The sequence below is a fragment of the Pyrgilauda ruficollis genome, unplaced genomic scaffold (assembly GCF_017590135.1).
Source record: "Pyrgilauda ruficollis isolate IOZ18807 unplaced genomic scaffold, ASM1759013v1 scaffold96, whole genome shotgun sequence".
In the NCBI taxonomy this organism is placed as follows: domain Eukaryota; kingdom Metazoa; phylum Chordata; class Aves; order Passeriformes; family Passeridae; genus Pyrgilauda; species Pyrgilauda ruficollis.
In genome coordinates, this window is record NW_024531710.1 from 1,287,550 (window position 1) to 1,309,312 (window position 21,763).

General features: G+C 43.3%; 2 protein-coding genes across 7 annotated transcripts in view; one reads left to right on the forward strand and one right to left on the reverse strand.

Annotated features, from left to right (window-relative positions):
* ETFA (electron transfer flavoprotein subunit alpha) overlaps nt 1-13,682 on the forward strand; it is a 28,713-nt gene extending 15,031 nt beyond the window's left edge. Inside the window, exons 10-12 of the mRNA XM_041489846.1 lie at nt 9,429-9,494; nt 12,691-12,771; nt 13,585-13,682. Of these exons, the coding sequence (XP_041345780.1) occupies nt 9,429-9,494; nt 12,691-12,771; nt 13,585-13,623 (186 nt within the window). The 3' untranslated portion in view covers nt 13,624-13,682. The remainder of the gene's footprint in view (nt 1-9,428; nt 9,495-12,690; nt 12,772-13,584) is intronic.
* A 151-nt stretch (nt 13,683-13,833) lies between these two features.
* TMEM266 (transmembrane protein 266) overlaps nt 13,834-21,763 on the reverse strand; it is an 83,737-nt gene continuing 75,807 nt past the window's right edge. For all 6 annotated transcript variants that reach the window (XM_041489840.1, XM_041489839.1, XM_041489843.1 and 3 more), the window contains one exon: nt 13,834-14,890. In XM_041489840.1, the coding sequence (XP_041345774.1) occupies nt 14,319-14,890 (572 nt within the window). In that variant the 3' untranslated portion in view covers nt 13,834-14,318. The remainder of the gene's footprint in view (nt 14,891-21,763) is intronic.

Consider the following 21,763-nt stretch of genomic DNA (forward strand, 5'->3'; position numbering starts at 1 on the left):
TTGCTGCAAATTTAAGAAATTCAAACCATGACCATTATTTTTTCTAGTAATATATCAAGCAGGATAGAGTAATACTTGGATGTCAAAAACAGGAGCTTGTGATTCTGTTGTCAGCTCTGTCTGCTGGATTTTCTTGAACAAGATGTTCTGTGGTTCTGATTTCTTCTGTCTTGAGTTGTGGATAGGGATGTTTGCTACTTTTTTTGAAGTCCTCATCAGAGGCCATCTGATGATGACCCTGTGGGCCTGAGTGGAGCTATTTCTAGACATGCTAGTGTTTGAAGCTGTAAATCTGTATGATAACCAACTGCTACAAAACACTCCTTCTGAGAAGTAGACCTATTGATAAGACTAAGGTAATTCCAAAATCTTGATAGCAGTGATATTAACCTCTGCTGTGTAAGGAAATTGGGAGGTTCTGTGGATTATAAATGCCACCCCAACTCTTTCTGCTTAGGGTATAAGCTAAGTGTCATTTAAATGTGTATTTTCAAAGGGCATGAAATGGGATTAACCATCCTTAGTTCTTCTCTACCTAAATATCCATTAATGAGGTGGAGAGTATTAATTTGAAGACAGCTCAGCTCTGGTTTGTGTATTAAGGCTCAACAATGAACATTCTTTCCAGAGTCAAGGGCATATAAACAATTATGTTGAAACAAAAAAGGCTGGTTTTTGATGATGATACAATGCTGCATTTTGCCACAGATGGCCCATAGCAACATGTGAGAGCAGTAAGAACATAAAGCCACATCATAGGATCACATCAGTGTTGTCATTGTCCTCTTCTAGAGGACAAAATATTTAACAAAATAGCCTTTAGTCAGGAGTAATGAATGAATGTTAAACTCTGGTGTCATAAATGATCTGAACTGGCACTTGTGTGGTGCTCTATTTGTCTGCAGGCTGATGCATTTTTCTCTCTTCTCACTTCTTAACAAGTGTTTGTCAAGTAGTGAGTTGTGCAGAGTACTGGAAATTATATTCCTCTTCTTTCAAATGTCAGATATTTAGTCTGGATCTTAAAATACATGCAAGGATAGAATTCAGTGCCTTAGAAATATAGAAAATATGGAATGTTAATTGTAATGGAAGTACAAGTTAATTGATACTAAGCCCACAGAGTTGCTGACTAGAGGTTTTAATTGTTCTGTATGTTGGGTAGGCATCTTAAATATGAAGCAGTTGAAAGCTGCAAATTCTTAATTTAACATTCCTAATTCTACTTCACTGTCTTTTTGGTACTTCAGCTAGAAAATGATTCTCTGCAGTGGAAAATAGAGTTGACTTGAAGAAGAACTGAGCTCTTTTTGTCAGGTCAAGATGACACTGGCTATTTTAGCAGTTCTCAGAAGAACTTTCTCCCTGTGTGAGACGTGCTCGGTGTCAGCTCAGGGAGAGCTTGTGATGTTCTGTCCGGGGAATTGCAAAGCCAGTTTGAACACTGGGCAGGTGAAGTAGCTGAGACCTGAGTTTTGTGTTCAGTTTTGAGCTGACTCGGTGTGTGCCCTCTGGGGGTGTGGGTTTTAAGCAGGGGAAGAGTCTCAGATACAAGAAACTCTGGAGTCTGAGCCACGCTTTTTCTCCTGTGCAGCTGTTGGCTTCTGATGGGAAAGGAACTTGGTGTGTGCTCTTACACTTCTATTAATAGTCTCAGTCTCAGTGGAGGAGTGGAATGCATTGTTTTCCAGGACTCTGGAATTGGGTCAGCTTGAGACTGCAGACGGACAGGGGTTAGTTCCAAGCTCAGGAAGAGGGGAGGTGCTTGTGCTGCTTGTTCTGTGTGACTGCTGGGGTGTGTTTGTGCTCATCCCTGGGTGATAACAACTGTCTGCAAGGGCTGCTTGTTCCTTCCCAGGCCTTCAGCTGTGCTTTTGGGGAAGGAAGGGTGGTCTTGGTCACTGGTCCCTCATAATTCTGTCACTGCCTTCAGTTTTTGAGAGTGCAGCCGAGACAGTGCATCACTGAACCCAAACCTCACAGGCACAGCAGCTTTCCAAAATGCTAGGTACTAATACACAAACACAGTGCCACTCAAGGAGCAACTGGAGATCGTTTCACTGAAGTGATGGAGGAATGCAGTTAATTAAAGAGCACAGATTTCCCCTTTTGTCTGTTTGAGCCCTAGTTCTACACAGCACATCTGCTTTTCCAAAGTAGCCTTGGTCTGTTAAACTTAGAGGTGTTGTTCATGTTGGTGTTTATGCATATTGTTGGGTTTTGACTGGATCTTTGGCAATTTTTCTTTTGTACAGTTTTAGTCCAGTTATTAAAATATTCAGTGTATTATTTTTATTTCTGTTAGTACATTTTTTTTAACCTCTTGCTTTCAGGGGATTGCAGCTCCTATTTGAACATTGTGTCTTATGAAAAAGAAGGCTGATTTGTATTATTTGATGAGACGGAAGGAAATTTTTAGACATAAGTGGATATATTAAAATATAAAATGTTTTCTTCCTAATTAAAAAAAACCCAGTTTAGTATATTCAGTGTCTTAATCAGTGACAGCCATTTTAGCATATTTTTTACAATTAGAAACCAGTTTTTCCCTCTATTTCTTATATGCAGGTGTTCTGCATAAAAATTAAATTTGATTCTCAGGTTAAGTATTGTATGTAGTTTCTGTTTAAGGAAAAACCACTTGTAAGAATGTTAAAATTAGCTGAGTTTGGATAAAAATATCCTTCCTATGAGTGCTTACTACTAAATATGAATTAAGTATATCCAATTAGAAAATACTAACTGGATATACTTAATTCAAGCCTACCACCATTACCCCAGAGTAACTCTATTTTTACATAAGAAATTTCAAATAGTCAGGGGTGTTACTTTCCACAGTCAAAATCTTCCCAGTTCTTTCTCTCATGTTCACAAAGAAAGAAACAAGAACAAAACACATGTGGAGAAGAAAGAAAGAAAGTAAAAAGTGTTTTTTTTCAGTTATTTAAAACATGTAAATGGAACATGAATGTATTAGATTTCCTTACCCAAGGCATAATTAGCAACATTTCTAACATGCAAAACAATAATCTGTCTCAGGAACTTGGTTTTGAGGGAAGGTGGGCTTGTACTGGGATTAACCCACACTCAGCTTCTTGTCCCCAGAAAACAGCCAGAGCCTCAGTGACACTGAGAGGTGCTTTTTGGCAAGTGTGTGTGTGTATATTGTTATCCTCTGACCTTGTGAAGGATCAGCTGCTGCCTGGAAGGTGTTCTAATTTAATCTCTTCAGAGTTTAAATCCTCACTCTTCTAAAATTGGTCCTCTTTCAGGGTCTAACACTAGAGTTGCCTTAGTTTCTGCTGTAGGATTTCCTAGCTGGCAAAACAACTTTATTTTTTTTTTATTTAATTTTTTTATTTTAAGGTGTTCAGTTGCTGCTCTCTTGTTACTTTCAACATCGGGTACGAAACACTGATAGATGACAAGAAACTGAGGTGGAAAACTCAGGAAGGCAGAAGTTAGGAAATGTGTGATGTAGCAATGATTGATACTGGATTAAATGATTGTGCTAGAAGGTGTCATGATCGCACAGAAGGCAGGAGCATGCACTGAGAAACCTCATCTGGGCAAGGCAGAGGGGAACTCAGTGCAGGTCTGATGTGATGGCCAGGAGGAAACTGCTTGGCTTCACTGCTTCAGCTTCATGCTAGAGGATCTCTCTGGCTGTAAGAGACTGAAGGAACTTGACAAGGGAGGCAATTTAGAACTGTCAGGAATTGACAGTAATAATGAGAGGAAAAGAGGCATGTTAGAGGTGCAGCTTCAGCTGAGACACTGAGGAGTGAGATGTTGGTTCACTTGAAAGGCACCAAAGCTGGGTAAGAATGCTGGAATTCTTGTGCTCCCCCTCTTCTAGAAGAGGATGGGATCCTTTCTGAGCCTCTCTGTGCCCTCAGTATTTTACTGAGCATCCCTTTGACTGCAGTGAGTGGCTTTTTAGCACTTAGTAGTTGTCATCCTGCTTTGGGAGTAGCAGGAGGGGAGAGGCACTGTGTAACATCATTTACATAATTCCTGTATTTGCTATTTCTTTGTCATAAGTGAATACTAACTGTCCTTGAGTGTTACTTCCCATCACTTTCTTAGGGATCCTTTCCTTGTTCAGATTGGCTTATCTGCTGTTTCACTTCACTCTCTTGTGAGGAAGCATAAGGAAAGTGAAACAAGGCATATTTTATTCTAGTATTTTTCTTATTTTTTGTTGTCTGGCCCTTACCTAAAATTACTGACAACAGAACCAATTAGTTCCCTTGGCATCATGAGAATTGTCACTCCTCTTGTCTGGATTGTAGTTTCTTAAAAAAAATGTTCTATTCTTTGCTGTCAATGGTGAGATCTTAATTACTTCCTCATTTGTTGCACATACAAGGGAACATTGAGATAACAAAGTTTCTTCTTCAAAAAGCATGGTACATAATTTTTGCTCTGCTCAGCTCAGTGCTTTGTAGGAATGTGTTATTTGTACCTCAGGTTTGTGGGTGTTATTAACAGACAGCAGGTGCACTTTGCATGGTATAAGTGGTTGGGGCTGTTAGGTAGGTGGCAGATGGGAATAGCATTGGGAAAACCAACTGTGCTTGGGTAAATGTTTTTGGAATATCTCCTCTGATAATTCACTATTGTTGAAAAGTAGCTTTATGGTGGCAAACTTTAGAGAGCTGTTTGTATGCAGCTGGGACTGAATTTACAGACTGTCTTTCTCTGACTTGCTAAAAAGCTAAGGATTGACAACCCCTTTCATCCTGCATTATCCAGTGTAGCTTTTAACTCCAAGAAAACTATGTTCACAAATTGATGCTCTGCTCCTTTGGGGTTGGTGCAGAAACATTAAATTGTACTAAAATATTCATATGTGAGTGCATTTAGCTGAAAGCAATTGATGTGCTTTTCCCTGGAGAGAGGGGGAAAAAAATTGCTGTATGGCCCTGCACTCCAGCAGACACCCTAGCCACGCTTAGGAGTAATTACACAGCTTGGCTGATCAAAGGTTCTTAAAGTGAAAAAGAAACTGCAGTTGGGCTCTAGTTTAGTGATGTGTGCTTCCTGAATGGAGTGGGTCAGCTGCACCAAAGCTGGAGAAGTGTGTGATGTACAGTGCAATAGGCATGAACTACTGTCAAGCCAGAAAATATTTTATTGGCCTAATAGCTTGTAAGTGGAAGGAATTTCTTGTACAAAGCAATTTTGATCACAAAGATTTCTTTCTAATTTCATTGTCCTTTCACTCTTGCAAAAAAAATAAAATACCTGAGCTGCCTTTAAAAATATGTGTATGCCAGAGGGGTTTATTAAACTGGCCTGTTTAAAAGCATGCCATTGGTAGGATGATAAATTGATGCGTGTTGGAGGTTTTCAGCATAATTCAAAAATTGTCATAAAAATCCATAGCAGCTGACAACATGCTTGCAAAGTAGCTGCCTCAGCTTGTGGGGCACCTGTGGCTGCCCTGTGGGCTGTCACAGCACCATTCAAAGGCTCTGGAGTTGAAATAAAAACTGTTCTGGTAGTTCTCTCAAGCAAATGTCCCTTAACTGCCCCAAGGCAGCCTAAGGCATATTTAAATATTCTCGTAAGTATAAATGAAGTAATATCACATGCCACAAATTATTCTATAAATAATTGCAAGAGTCTGTATGCACAGGAAAATAACTGCATTGGTATGTTGGTAATTGCAGTCATCCACATGCAGCACTCCTGTGCATTTGTCCAGACAGCAGGTAACTGGCTGTGTGGATTCTGGGGCCAGATGTGCAGATTCGTGCATGTGAAGTCTTGCCACTGAATAAGCTGGGTATGTCTGAAGCAGAAATAGAGTTTAGGGAATGGCCAAGGAGGTTTTGTTTTTTCATTTTAATGATTAGCATGTAATGAGTCCAAGACATACCGTGGTCATTTCTGTTGGAAAAATACAAGTCTAGATGGATAACTAGCAACCGAGAAAGCGGATTTTTGATTTGGAATCCTGACTTTGAATAGGATCAGTTTGGGAGTTGGAGTTCTGGGGGTTTTTTGGGGTGGTTGTGATGCAACATTTTTGTGCTTATAAGCTTGGAGGTCTGTGTCAGAGTCCTGCCTGCCACAGTGTTGTGCAGGACGTGTGGCAGGACACATGGAAGCCCCTTGGCCTCTGTGCCAGTTTGCTGGCAGAGTCACCTTGGCTTGCTGCTGTGGCCCTTGGGAGAAACCTCGTGGGTGCTGGTGACCCCCTCCACACACATCTGCCCACTGCTGATGCCCTGAGCCCTCCCAGCAGCACATCTGGAGCGCTGGTGCCACCTTGTGCTCTGCTTTGCAGAGTCTTGCCTGTTTGGTGAATTCCATGTCCTCTGCCATGTGTTCCCTCCATCCTGCTCCTCCTTGCCATCAACTCTCTTCTCTGGTGTCCTTTCCCTGTACTGATGTCTGCCAGCAACTTCATAAAAATATTTGTGGCATGGCTGTGATGTTTGTACAGTATTTCCTGTGTGAAATGGAGTTACTGAGAGCCAAGACAATTTTCTAAGCTAATGTCATGTCCATACACCACCAAAACGTTTACTTCCTTGACTTCAGTTGCTTTTGGCACTCCATTTGTTCACAGTGCTGTGAACCCTTTGCTCTGGGATGTGTGTGCACTGTTTTGTTGCCTGTTCTCGTGTGGCCCAGTGCTGGCAGCAGCCCTTCAGTGGAAATCTGCCTGTGCCCAGCTCTAGGGAGTTGGCAAATGCTGCTCCATGTCCTGGACTTCGCTGTAAGTGCCTGTAACTGGGGGCTGTGCATCAGCTGCCTGGCAGCAGTAATCAGAGCAACTTCCAGGGTTCCAAAAAGCTGGACTTGACATGGGTGTGAAGCCATGTCTGGCCCCTGAGAGGTGTGAGCCAGACCGGGGTGCCTGTGCTCTGTGCCTTGCCAGAGCTCCCTGCAGAGCTGCTGCCCCGCGCTGCCGAGGCACAGCACCCTCTGCAAGGGACTCTGCCCTGGGCTGCCCAGCTCCTTTCTGCTCCCCTGCCTCTCCTGCTTCCAGGGGCTGCAGTCCTGACCTGGCACTTGGACACAGCAATCACAGGACTCAGCAGAAGGCCTGACAGAAGTTAGTGATTTCAGGGAAAACATCAAAACAAGGCTATTACTCTGAAAATAAATAAGGATTTGAATTTCTCAGTGCTTTATGTCGTCTCTGGATGACCAGTTGAATTCTCCTCAGGACAGCAGTGAACAGTCCTGAAGCTTTATCATTTAGACATAGTGGGTCCTTTGGGTCCCTCCTACTGAACTGCAGAATAGATTAAAACTAAGATTTAAGCAGTCCTGTCCCTTTGACAGCACAAAAGTGTTGCTAAGAGCCCTGCTGTCCTGTGCTCTCTCTGTGGAAACATTGCTGAGGTGATCTCCTGTCAGGGTTAGAGCTGACTGGCAGGACCACTTGTCTGAGCCAAGGAGCCAAAAGCACATAACCTAGAAGGCCATGGCCTAGATGCATAATAAGTGCTTTTAGACAAGCCTGGTGATTTACAAATGTCCTTTTAATGAAACATCCTTGTCTTTCCTAGATATTTTAATAGAATATATTCATAGGCATCTGGCTCCTGGTTAGCTGGATTCTTTCCAAAGATTGAACTTCACAATGTTAAGCAGACTGATAAGAGTATCTGGTAGTCTGGATGACTGGCACTTAATGAATTGCTCTCAAAAAAATCAAATTACAGTAATGTGTCTTTAAAAAGAGCTCGTATTAAAGACAGCATGATGTTAGAATAATTTCTCCTGTAACATCTGTTCTTTTATTTGGTATAATTAAAATATTGCATTCTTGCCATGAGTTCTAATGTGGACATATTAGGTTACATTGCAGCTGTGGTTAAAATAGATTGACCTCCAATAGTAATCCACTTGGTAAAAGCCTGCTGAGGCCAAGGAGTTTCTGAGTGTGTTCACCAGCTGCGTGGTTTTGTGGAAGTACATGGACTAGATTCCATGTTTCAAAGGAAGCCTTTTTGATAGGAAATACTTTGTTTCTGCTTAATTTCCCCTCCCCTTCAGTTTTTACACTAGAGAGGTTTTTTTTTTATAAAAATACAGAAAAACTTCATAAATTTCATTTCTCTATTCCTGTTAAAAAAACCCATAGTGGGCAGAATCTGTGGTTGGAAAAACATCAAAAAGCATTTTTTTCTTTAACTGATGTAATGACTCTGAGGCCTGTGTGGCAGAAGCCTCAGTGGGTCTGTGTTTGAGCACCTTTGTTTGCCACTCTGCTGTGTGGCTCTGTGCATGTCCCACAGCTGGGCTTGGCTCTGCCATGCTAAAAGCTGCTTAACTGTAATGCAGGTTCAGCTGCACAGTGGTAAGATTGGTTTTGACCCTCTTACCCTCCCTGTGGCCCCCCAGTATTATTTATTGAGTTAAATTAGATTTATATTTTCTTAGATATAGAATACCCTTGGTATTTTTAAAAGAGAAATTATGTTAGTGTTTGGGGCTGTGTCTTTTCTAAGCACGTGTGAGGTACCACATTTTGACTGATTTTGGTAGATGAGCCCCTAACTAAATTTATGTGTTCATTTTCTGTTATTGAATGAGTTGGTGAAAAGTACATTTTTTTAGTTTTCTTCTTCTTTAGTTGTGACATTGGTTAGCTGAAGAGTTCAGCTCTGTCTGGAAGAACTGTCAGGGCTCTGAAAGACCCTTGGTTTTGGGTAGATGATAGAATGGATGACTTTCAGCCCAAGGAGAAGTAATAGTTTTCAGCTGTGCATAAAACAGCTGACACAGATCTATTTACCTATAAATTGCAACCTCTTTTGACTGTAAGGCTCTTTGGAGATGTGAAACTGGAAGCCCCAAAGTGCAGAGTGTTGGTGTGGCTGGTGTGCCTTCTGTACTCCTGAGTGGGAGTGGGGAAGGGAGGCCTGGGGAGGGCTGGGGTGAGGAGCACAAAGTGCAGGTGTGCAGGGCACCAGCCCTCAGAGGTTCCTCCTGCTCTTTGGGGAGCCTTTCAAAGGTCTAACACCTGAATTTCAGTTTGAGCATTCTGTCTTGGGGAAAGGCTCTGGGGGCCTTCGAAGAAGAGCCCTGGTCTGCTCTTCAGGCAGCTGCATTTTCCATCTCTAGGTTATCTTCCTTAATATTTGCACTGGGAATCTCCAGGGTCTGGAGAACATGGATTGCTCTGGCCTTTAGCTGAGCAGTGTCATATGTGTTTGATGCAGGCTTTGTTTATTTTTTTCCCCTAATCTGTCTTTGCTAGATGCTCCTTTGGGATTCTCCTTTTGCAGTCACATTGCATCCCCAGGTGGGGAAGGGAACCAAACATCAGCTGCCTTTAGCATTGGAAACTACTGTAATGTAAAAACTGCTGCATGTAATTGATTTGGATTAAGGTTTGTGAGAGCTCAGTGAGACTGTGGTGTGGGGACCAAAAATGTCTCTCTCTTGTTTTTTCCTAGGAACTTTACATTGCTGTGGGAATATCTGGAGCAATCCAACACTTGGCTGGAATGAAAGACAGCAAGGTATGTGAAGGTGATGCACCAGAAGAGATTTTTGAGAAAGGAAGTGAGCTGATTCTCTTGCTTTTGCATCAGTGCTTTAGATGGTTTTCGTATTTCCTGCTGCTTTAAAACACTCTGACAAAAAAAGATACTGTGGCAAAACATCTCATGGAGTAGAAAAACCTTTGCACTACAACCCAAAGTGATCAGTGGAAGCAGCTAATTGACTTTGCTTAAAAAAGCCCAACCCACAGCACATATGCCTGAATTCTATACCATAGTTCCATTTGCCTTTATTCCAGACTATGACATATTAATTCATGCATAACAATGCACAATTTGAATTATGAACTTACTATTCCATAAAGTAAAAGATGTCTCTGACATTCCTGCATTTAGCCATTCAAATGGAAACCTGCAATAAAACGGCAGTAAAACTTTAAAAGGTTTAACTCATTGGCTGCCAAAGCAAATAATCCTAAATTGGAATTGCCAGTTTGGCCCACAGTGCAGTGTTTGAAAAGAGGAGCAGAGTTACCTGCTGATTGATACTATCAAATGGCAGACATCAAAAACTGGAGGTCCTGCCTCCCACAGTAATTTTTTCAAAAGGCTATGTATTTTTTTTTTTTGTATTTTCAGAGAATGAACTTAACCAAGCCACAATTTTTAATAGCTTACAAAGCTGAGGAAAAGGGTTGCAAGACTTGTCAGGTAGTTTCTTGTGTTTAACTAGTGACAGACCAGTGAGTTTGTGACTGTAATTGTCCTCACAAACCAGCCTGTGTGGTAGGACGATCTCTGCTTTCTTACCATTTCTTTTTCTCATGTATTATATAAATATTCTGGGGGGAAATGCTAAGCTTTCTAAAAGCAAGGACCCGAGTGGTGTTAGCATTAGTTGATGCACTGGAAAAAAACCAACCAAAATTCAAGATGTTAAGGGTGTGTGATGGGCAGGGGTGAAGGTGTCCCTTGAGAAGTGGGAATTGTGGCAGTGTATTCCCAAGGGCTTTGGTGAGCAGCACTGCCACAGTTCTGCCACCTTCCTGCCTGCAGTGCAGCAGAGGGAAAGTCCAGGCACAGCACTGCTGCCAGGGCCACCTGGGCTCCTCTGGCACTGCTGGGCCACAGGTGGCTGGGCTTGGAGCAGCCAAACACAGGTGGCTGGGTTTGGAGTGCCCTTGGCTCAGCGAGGAGATGGGCAGGGGTGGTGAGCAGCAGTCACTGCCTGAGAACTGGATATTGCAAGCTGTGACCCTCTTTGTGTTTATCTGCTACCTTCTCTCAGTTAACACTGCCAGCAGCACTGGGAACTTCTGACTTGATCCAGAATTTCTCTTGTTACGAAAACACTGAGCAGTGATATTATCCTGTACTGTAACAGCAAAACCTCTACTTTCATGGCTTTTCCAAAGGCATGTTTGATATTTTGAGGTATTCTGCTGGGAGAAATAATGACAGATGAAATTTGTTCATATGAGATGCTTATTTAACCCTTCAATTTCTCCCATATCTGAGTTTTTTAGTGTAAGCTCATGTGTCTGTTGTAAAATTCAGATTTAGTTATTGGTATTTGGAATGTGTTCTGCCTTCCTTTTAGCTAAAGCATTTAGGTGGGGTAGTAATGAAGAAGATCCAGTTTTCCCAAACAAAGAATTCTGCAGCCATGGGAGCTCTCTGGAGCGTCCCCTGTCCTCCCTTAGCACTCTGAATTATCTGGCATTGTGAACTTGCACACTTCAGGATATGTTTTCCAAAGCAGTCAGATGCTTTCTACCAAGTGAAATGTATAATTTATTTGTTCTTTTACAGCAAGGTAGAAAATGCAGCTTTTGAGGAGACCTGAAGAGTTGTTGTTGCTTTCTTTCCTTATTTCTAATTCCCTCATGAGAGTTCCCCTGTATTTTCTTACTTAGAGATTTAACTCACAAAGTTCTGTTGTGAGCAGGGTGTTGCTTTTGCTGCTCCCCTGAGTTAGCAATGAGGTAGGGAACCAAATCTTACTGAAGTTACTTCAGGTAAAGGAGGCAGAGGAAGGACTAAGCTGCCAAACCAAAGCTTCAGACAGTTTTGCAAGCAATTTGTTAATTATTTTTGTGCTAAGGACAGAGCTGGCAGCCCCTGTGGATGGTTCTGCAGGGAATGGCAGGGCCTCAGAAGGGTCAGAAAAGTCTTTACTGGGCCAGTACCCTCAGGGATCACAGCCTGGATTTGCTTCCTGCCCTGCAGCTTGTCTGGGGAGGCTTGCATTTGCAGAGAGGGGTAACTGAAGTAAAACTCTGGAAAAGAGTAGAGCTGTGGAGAGAATGTTTCAAGGGCAGCATTGCTGCAGCACTTGCACGTCCTTGGCTATGAGCTGGGGCAGGGCTCTGGGAACTGCCTGCTTGCATGAGTGGTGGGGTCCTTTACAGGGACTCTCAGGGGATACATGGCCAAGAAATAACATTTCTGGGGACCTAAAACCACAGGATTTGTAAAGGTTTCTCTTTGAGTTACTGCCACTAGGCCCTGCTTACGGAGCCATTGATTGTGTTGGACTTTGAGTGGGACAGCCCGGGGGGGTCCCTGGCGTGGCAGTGCCCGAGCTGCCCCAAGGCACTGCGGTGTGCAGGGCAGGCACTGCCCCAGCGCTGTGCTCCAGGCTCTCCTGCAGCTGCTGCCTCTGCTTCAGGAATCTCCTGCCTCCTCCGCGCAGTGCTCCCCGTCCTGCTGCAGATTCTGATGAGGACACCCCCCATGCTTATCTTGCTGGGAGCTGTCACAAGCAGTTAAGGATGATTCAGTGTAGGGCAGGGTTTAAACCAAGATGCTTTCTGGATCATTGTGTTGGGATTTGTTGTGCTGTTTTCTACTGTGTGACAAACTAAAAGCTGTCCCATTGTAAGTACAGAGGCCTTTGGGCAGGGCTTTATTGTGTTTGTTGTAACTGCTGGTTAGTTCTGCAGTGGTGCAGCTTAGAATGTGCAGATAATCCTTTGTAGTAATTTTTTTTCTACACTTTTCAACAGGGAAGGATAGCAGAGATGTGTATGATGAGCAGGGATGGAGGTGCTTGTTTTTGAGACGGAAAAATATTAAATGCCCAGATAAATCTTCTGCTTCTGGGGGCTTGGAGAGAATACAGCCCATTTCCTGGCTAAGACCTGGCCCTGTAATCCAGCCCCTGAGGATGATCAATATCTAGATTCATATGGTGCTTTACCTTTGCTTGCAGACCATTGTTGCTATTAACAAGGATCCAGAAGCTCCAATTTTCCAAGTGGCAGACTATGGACTGGTAGCAGACTTATTTCAGGTGAGGCTAAACTTGATGTGCAGGGTAACTTTGGGAGAGCTGACAGGAGCTTACATAATATAATCTAATGAGAGTTAACAATGTCTGTGTGAGGGTGTTTGGGTTGTTGTTTAAAAATTTGCTTTCTGATGTCATGATTTGCATGCTTAAAATCAAATCCCTGCAAGTAGGTTGTGTTGGGGGGGGGTGGGGGGTGTCACAGCCAGCCTGCATCAGTTCCAGTTTCCTGAAGTTGAACCATTTTGGAAATAACCACACATAGGTGCTTGTGTGCATTTTTAAGCTTCATAAAGTTTGGAAGTAGAGAGTTGGCAGGAGGTGTGACTGTTTCTGCCTGGGCTTGCTGCCTCACTGCCTGATGGCCAGGAGGAGCTTGCAGTTCCCACTGGAGCTCCGAGCCAGCCCTGTCCCAGGCCTGTGTGTGGCCACACGTGTGACAGGCGGGAGTGTCGTGGCTCTGTGGAGGCACGGGCAGAAACTCTGCCAGCACTTAATGCCATTCCTGAAATAATGCCCGCTGGCTCTGTGGTGAGCACGGGCCTCTTTGTGAGCCAAAGTCACATTCTGAAGAAACACCATGTAGACAATTTCCTTAATAAATTTTGTACGAATGCATTATTTCCACCTAATGGAAATGTAGCTCTCTTAAATAATTAAGAGGCTTTATTCAGCAGGAGAGAAGTGGGGAGTGCTGTGAGCCCAGAGTGCTGTGCTGGGAGGGTGGGCAGTGCAATTGCAGGGCTGGGAACTGCACAGGGCGAGTTTGTGGGGGTCAGAGGGGAACGTGCACTACCCTGGCACTGGTGTTTGCAGGCGGTGCCAGAGATGACGAAGCTCCTGAAGAAGAAGTGAGTGCTGGTGACGGGACCCAGCACTGTGGAGTAAGGGCAAATAAAGGATTTTACTGGAAAGAGGTGGGGTCGGTCACTGCGGTGTTGGGATTTTGTGTTGGGGTTTTTTTGGTGGTCAGTTGCATGGCACATGGAGCGGTGGGGTGGAAGAAAGCAAGACAGGGAAAGCAGGTAAGAGAAGAAGGCAGGAGCGATACAAGGCAGGCGGCTGTATGTGTTTGTCAGGGTTTATTCCCATCTCACACCCCTCCCAGTCACGCTCAGCCCCTGGGCAGGGTCAGGCTGGGGGGTCCGACCGGGGAGCCAGGCTGGGCCCAAGCTGTCCAGCAGCTCTGTCGTGCCCCGGCACTTTGGGGCTCGTGCTGGCCCTGGACTGGTGGAAGTTCCGTGGTGTTCCCGGCACAGTCCGTTTGTCCCTCCAGGCCCTGTGGGTCCGTACTGCCCTAGGACTGCTGGAAGGTCCATTGTTCCCAGATGGCCGCTGTAGGTCCAGCTGGCCCGGAGCTGGTGGCAGGGCAGGTGGGTCACATGCCACACACACTGGGGAGCAGAGGCGATGCTGGCCTCACCCTAGGCTGGTGGCCGCTGCAGGAGATGCTACAGGTTCTCTTCACCACTGCCACCTCAGCTGTGGCAGCTCCGTGGGCCAGCGGGGTGAGCACGTTCCCCACAGGAGTCCCCATTGCCCAGCGGGCCCTATGCCTCAGGAACCCTGCCCAGCCGCGGCTCTGGGGGCCCCAGCGCCCCATACTTCTCCTCAATCGTGGGGGCACCCTGGGGGCAGTCGAGGAGCGGCTTGAGCTGGAAGACATCAAGACTCTCCTGGTTCCTGCGGTTGTAGACGCTGAGCCGGTGGCCCAGGTCGGGGCTGGCCCCCACCGAGCCGGCCGGGCTGGGCAGCTTCAGGTTGACGGGATCCAGCCCCTTCTGCGCCAGGCACGCCTCTTCCGACAGGGACGAGAGCAGCTCCTGCACCGCGGCGCGGGCCGCGCGCTGCCGGCCGGGCACCGCCTCGGGCCGCGGCTCCTCGCAGGCCGCGCTGCAGTCCGGGGACGAGCCCAGCGTCTGGCTGCTCTCGCTGCAGCCCCGAGTGCCCGAGCTGACGGTGGAGCGCGAGGCACTGCCCGACGTGAGGCTGGCCGAGGTCCCGGTGCTGCCCAGGCGCAGCGGCACCTCCACCGTGAACAGCTCCGAGGACGCGTTGGGCCGGTGCACGTCGATGGCGGCCGTGGTCACCACGCAGATGGCGGCCTCGGGGACTCCGCTGTCTGCAGGGACAGAGCACAGAGGCGGCTGAGAGCCCGTGCGGGGAGGGGTGCAGAGCTAGAGCGAGTTCATGTGGAGCGCTGTGTCCCTACAGTGGTGGCCACAAAGCCATCTGCGACAGAGCACACAGACCCCTCCAATCCATACAGGTGTGTTTATTATATATCTTTTCAGTAACACAGCCCTTTTCTCTATCCCCAGCTCTCTGTTTATAGGGATACACTGTATGCCCATACATGTGTGTGTATATACCAGCACCTAGAGGTTCAGTCATACAGCTACTGTGTATGTGTGCATAAGGAACTCTTTCTACAATCCGTATGGACAGGCAATAGGTACCTACAGGCCACAGTCCCTCAAATACCTGGAATCAACTACTGCTACAACAGCATGCAACACCTCCTCCAAACTGTACTTGTTTTTCTGTATGTGGGTGTGCACAGGTGTGCCCAGAGGGATATACAGATACACACACATTTTTACCTACACATTCACAGCCCCCTGTCTTGAGACAGTGTTTAAATTATGCACACATGCCTTTTCTGTATCTGCTGTATATATGCTGGGGCTCTGTAGGCAGCGATACACAGCCGTACCTAATGCCACAGACCTGCATATACACACATGAGCACACACACATTTATTGCATACAATACACAGGTGCAGAGATGCAGGCTCTCACCCCCTCTCCACCTCTCTTTATATACACATGGTCTTTATATACAGAGATGAGAAATTATGTCTGTATGAGCCCCATGTAGAATACATTGTACACAGACCTTCTGTTATACACACACAAGATACAGTGCTCCCGTGAATGGCAGACAGCTGTCTACCACTAAATAAAATATGCACAACCCCTCTACCTTTCTGCAGAAATGTGTACATATTTCTCTGTATGTGTATGTATATTTACTGGCTAGATATGTATGTAAGAGATGACAGCTGTACGTGACCCTATCTCTGTAGTTACATAGCTATTTATCACACCAGGTTGGAAGAGACCTTCAGATCAACTCCACCCAGCCCCAACACCTCAACTAAACCCTGGCACCCAGTGCCACATCCAGGCTTTGTTAAACACACCCAGGGCTGGTGACTCCACCACCATGGACATATTTTATTTATATATTTTTTTATTTACATACACATCTTTAGACTATATGGAGATTCCATATATGATACAGTACACATACACAGACTATATAGACTAATAATACATGCCTTCCCTTTAAATACATAGAATTATTAACTATAAATAGAACACACCTGTGCTTTCACTCACAAGTATACTTACCTTTAAATATAAACACATAGATTTCTCACTGTGTGTGTATGGCTGTGGAATACTGTTATAGGGATATACAGAATACATTTTACCTATACATGAACACCGCCTCCCCCTTTTAATCATTTTATGTACACATCTATGTAAATATATATACACACACACACATATTTACATGTACCTTTTTACAGCTTCCCAAGTATATTAAGGGGATCTAGAGATACATATCAATATATAATACCACACACCTCTCTCTATATATGTGCAGACACACACATATGTTATACATAGGTGTATCTACACAGTCTCTCACCCACCTAATTTTATACATAATTGTTACTTACAGATTTAAGCATACAGATGCGGGGAAGAGCTGTATCTGTGCATGTATATATACAAGCCCCATATGTAACACATTAGACCTATACATACATATGTACATTTTCTACAGACATATCTGTGTGTGTGTGTTTACATCTATGCATATATAAAACCATATATATGTAGTAGCTATAGGTCAGTTGTTGTCCCCCTTTGAAAATGTAATTGTTACTCTTTAAATAGAATATACAATTACACACATGTATACTTATCTTTGTGTATGACTATTTATGTCTTATGGTGTGTATATATAAATCTGGAATGTATATACAGGACTATACATCTAACATGTGTACCAAATAATACAAGATATACATATAATACATATATAACTCTATAGCTCTACTTGACACCCCCGACCTTTATACATGTTTTAAATTCTATACAAACACCCTTTTATAGACAGCAGAGTTTAATACGGGGATGTATACACAGGGATATACATCTGTATGCAATACAATATGCACCTACAAAGATGTGCCTGCCCCTTTAAATCCATAGAATCTATACCTGCATAGACTTCTCCATGCAGACATGGGGAGCGTGTGTGTGTCCATGTAACAGACTGCATATACATGCACACACACTAGTGCATGTCTCCCCACAGTAACACATTACACCTATGACTGCAGCCATTTTAGAGATGCACTGTGTAGTCCCCTCCATGCAATTGTCACTTGCAGCTGCACAGCCTGACCTTTCTGTGGAAACAGACTTGTCACCGTGTGTACATTCAGGGACAGTGTCTGTATCAGGATATGCACTGCAGCTGCACACCCAGAGACACACACATGTGACATGTAATAGATGTTCCCGCAGCCGGTGAGATGTGTGTGTACACACACACACCTTGTCAGAGATCCACACAGGAATTCAGGGTACAGAGAGAAATCCACAGCCACTGCTGTACGCCGTATATACAGGCACACACGTGTTCTGGAGGATACACTGCTACAGACACGCAGTCTCTCTCCCCCTCTCCCTTTTTTATACACATAAAGGTCAGATGTCTCTATACAGATATGGGCAATATGAGCATACATGAGCTCCATACAGAATCTTTTACACACACACACACGTGTATATACACACACATATACACTCTAATACATAACTCACCCCTTAAATATATACAGTTATTTATTACTAACTAAAAAGGTCCCACCTCTCTATGTGTGTATATTTATTTATAAGATGCATGTATTTATATACAAATATATATTACAAATACACTGTAACTTTAGTTGAGAACTTGGATATATCTTTATTGCTATTTGTATAATGGGGGTTAATATCAAGGGACCTGTGTATATATATACACACATCTGTAAATAAATAGGATATGCCTGTATATACCTGCTCACTATACACACACAGTCTCTTGCACACAATCATTCTGTAGACATACAGGCAGTGTACATGGATGAAGAGTCCCCTATACAATACAGCATACTGTATGGACTTTTGATCCCTTTGCTCTCCTTGAACACATCCCCACATATGTAAGTATACACACATACACAGATATACAAACATCTATAAATTCGTGTGTACGTACACAGGTACTGCAGCTATAAGGATATACACATATAGTACATTATACATATCACCAATGATACATATTATACATATAAAATTATATTACCTCCCCCTTTTAATGTCTCTCAATGTATATATTATGGGGATATACCTCTATAAACAGTACCATATACCTGTGTATATATCTCTCTATCTCCACACACACACACACACACACACAAAAAATAAAATACATAAGTATATACAGGGTGTCCCCCCCAATTTTATATGTACATTTATCCATACAGATGGGAGAATATGTGTGTATATCTGCCCCATATATATGATATAATGTATATATCTCTAATGCTTACACACACAGACTCACACATATGCATATCTTTGTAGATAGCTATGGAATGTATATATACAGGGATACAAATACAAATACATCATTGCTATATGTGAACACACACACACACATTGTGTATATATGTATATGCACAGACATGGTCCCTCACACCTTTCCCTTTTTACATGCCCTACACCTATGTATAGATTCACACATCTTTATATATATAGTCCTGTAGAGCTTGGGGATGTGTGTAGAGGGATAGACATGAATAAAACCAGTATTTTATACCTCTATATGCACGTGTGTACATTTTTTAAATAGCTCTCTATATAATTCATGTGTCTGGATTCATAGGCTTTCTCACACATACATATATACAGATTTTATATACCCATATACATAGCTTTATATATAGACATCCATATTTACAGAGGGAATGTCTCTATGCATATATCTATGTTTCCCCTTTGTAATAGATCTACATATGTACAAATATTCTATATATAATACATATGTCTCTATAGATACACTCATGTCCGTCCTAATATATAAACCATATACATATTTAAACAGGCTCTCCCATACCTACCCACAAAATCTCTCCCTGTATCTATATATATATCTTTACATATATTTATACATATACAAAATACTAATGTAGTACACAGATTTTTACCTGTCTTTGTATCTGTCTGCATATATATGCATAAATAGCCTCATTTATACACACAGATATATGATAAGCCTATATATAAAATTCCATGTACCTATATAATTACAGAAAAACAAGTATATATTTTTATATGTAAGATATACACATAATAATATGCATAAAATAGATTAAAAAGAGATGTATATGCAAACAGTCTTATACACACTTCTAAAATATATGTAATTATGTTTTAAAATAAAATCTATAGACACACACTTTTTCCCCTCTGTGTCTATGTGGGGAATTTATATATAGGGATATAATTTATAATATAATATATACACATGATACACAGAGATAGATCCATGTTATATGTCATACATATGATACATGTTAAAAATATGTGTATATAGCCATTCACACCCCCTTGATTTATATTACCTAAGAAATATGAATATACAGTTTCTCTCACACATCTAAAAGTATGTGTCTATCCCCATATATATGGGATAGACATATATATACACACACACACATATATGCCACACCTAAAGTATCTTTATATGAACTATGTATAGACTACATATATGTATATATGGACTATACACAGTCATATCCAAGTACATGGCTCTCCATGTATGCATGTGGCTATAGACACAGAATACATTACAGCTATATATGCACACACATATTTTGTAATGTATGTAAGATATAAATCTATAGACACAAGATCCTTAAATACACAGGAGCATACTGCAGCCATATTCACATGCACACATGCTGATCTGTGAACACACACAGAAGCTGTTTGCTGCTAGCACATCTATCTCCCCATGGACACCATGACACAGTGCAGGTATACAATATCCAAGTGCTCATAGAGTCACTGAACGGTCCGGGTTGGGAGGGACCTTCCAGCCCACCCAGGGCCACCCCTGCCATGGCAGGGACACTTTCCACCATCCCAGGGTGCTCAGCCCGGGCACTGCCAGGGCTGGGGCAGCCACGGGAAGGCTGTGCCAGGGCCTCGCCCCCGCAGCGCTCCCAGCCTGGCCCAGGGCAGCTCCGGGGCCTCCTCTGGACTCGCTGCAGCAGCTCCGTGTCCTGCTGATCCTGATCCTGTTGGGCCAGAGCTGGGCCAGCTCTGCAGGCTGAGCAGGGCAGGCAAGGTCCAGGTCCTTGTCCTCAGGGCTGCTCTCGATCCCTGGCTGGGGCTTGTGCTGGGGAGTGCCCGGGATCAGGGCCAGGAGCTTCCCCTTGGCCTTGCTGCGTGCTGGGAGGATGCAGGAGCCCTCTCTCCAGCCTGCCTGGATCCCACTGAATGCCAGCTGGGTTTAAATCTAGACACTCACACTCCCTTCTGGTCAGCATTTAAGTAGCTTCAGTTACATATGAATCTATTTCCATGTATATACAGGATTAAAGATAAACAATACATTATACAGAGATATATATTTTCATTCCTGTAATATATACACATGCATTTCTATAATATATACACATATATTCTGACCATCTCTCCTCTCACACTCCTTTATACATTTCATATATGCATTCTAATAAAATATCTCCGTATGTACAGAGACACAGCCTTTCCCAAGTCTTTGTATTTAGATACAGATATACCTGTGTATGTAGACACAAACTCACAAATACCTTTACATGTGTATAAATCTGCTTACATAATACCCACATGGGGATGTGTGTATGTTTGGAGAGACATATATGATACACTATATACATACATGTACAAACGTGTATGTTTACTTACATCTTTATCCCTGTATATGTATCTGGGTTTGTGTGTGTATATACATGTATATCTATATATATTGATATATAGAATACAGTATAGATTTATATACATACACATACATTATATACACACTAGGCATATCCTTATAGAGATCAATATGTCTATATATACCTGTATTTCACTATATATGCATACTGAAGTATATAATACATTCTACTTATGTATATATATAGACATAAATGCATATATATGTATATATACACACACATGTGTATATTCTATGTACATGCATATGCAGGCACAGACACATTGTTTTTTTTCCTATAACCCTATATATATATATATATGGGGATGTGTATGTGGAGATACACAGTTATAACACATTATATTTAAGCACACACACGTTTTTATATATAAAAAATGTTATATTCAGAAAGGGGGTGTGCACACCCCCACCTCCTCAGCCCCAGCGCCCTGCTGTGCCAGCAGCCAGAGCATGGCCAGCCCCGGCTGGGCAGGGCTGTGCAGAGCCCCCAGTACAGGCAGAGCCCCTCGTGATGCCCAGCAGGGCTGTGCAGAGCCCCCGGCACGGGCAGGAACCCCCCTGCCATGAGGACACCTGCCAGGAACATCCATTTGAAGGCTGCCCTCGGGTCAGGCCCAGCCACTGAGGTTTCCCACCATTCAGTTTAACCTTTCTGAAAGGTTCCCAGCGTGGTGCTGGGCTAAGCTGTCTCCCCAGTTCTTTTCTCTTCATTTATTTTATCCCTACTGTTCATTCTCAGATCCATTTGAACTGCTCTGTGAGCTGGACAGCCCAGCTACAGGGAATTAACCCCTCCTAGATCTCCAAACTACCCTGTGTGCCATCAGCAAGAGCAGACTTGGGGCCTTTCAGCTTTCAGAGAATGACTATTGGCACACA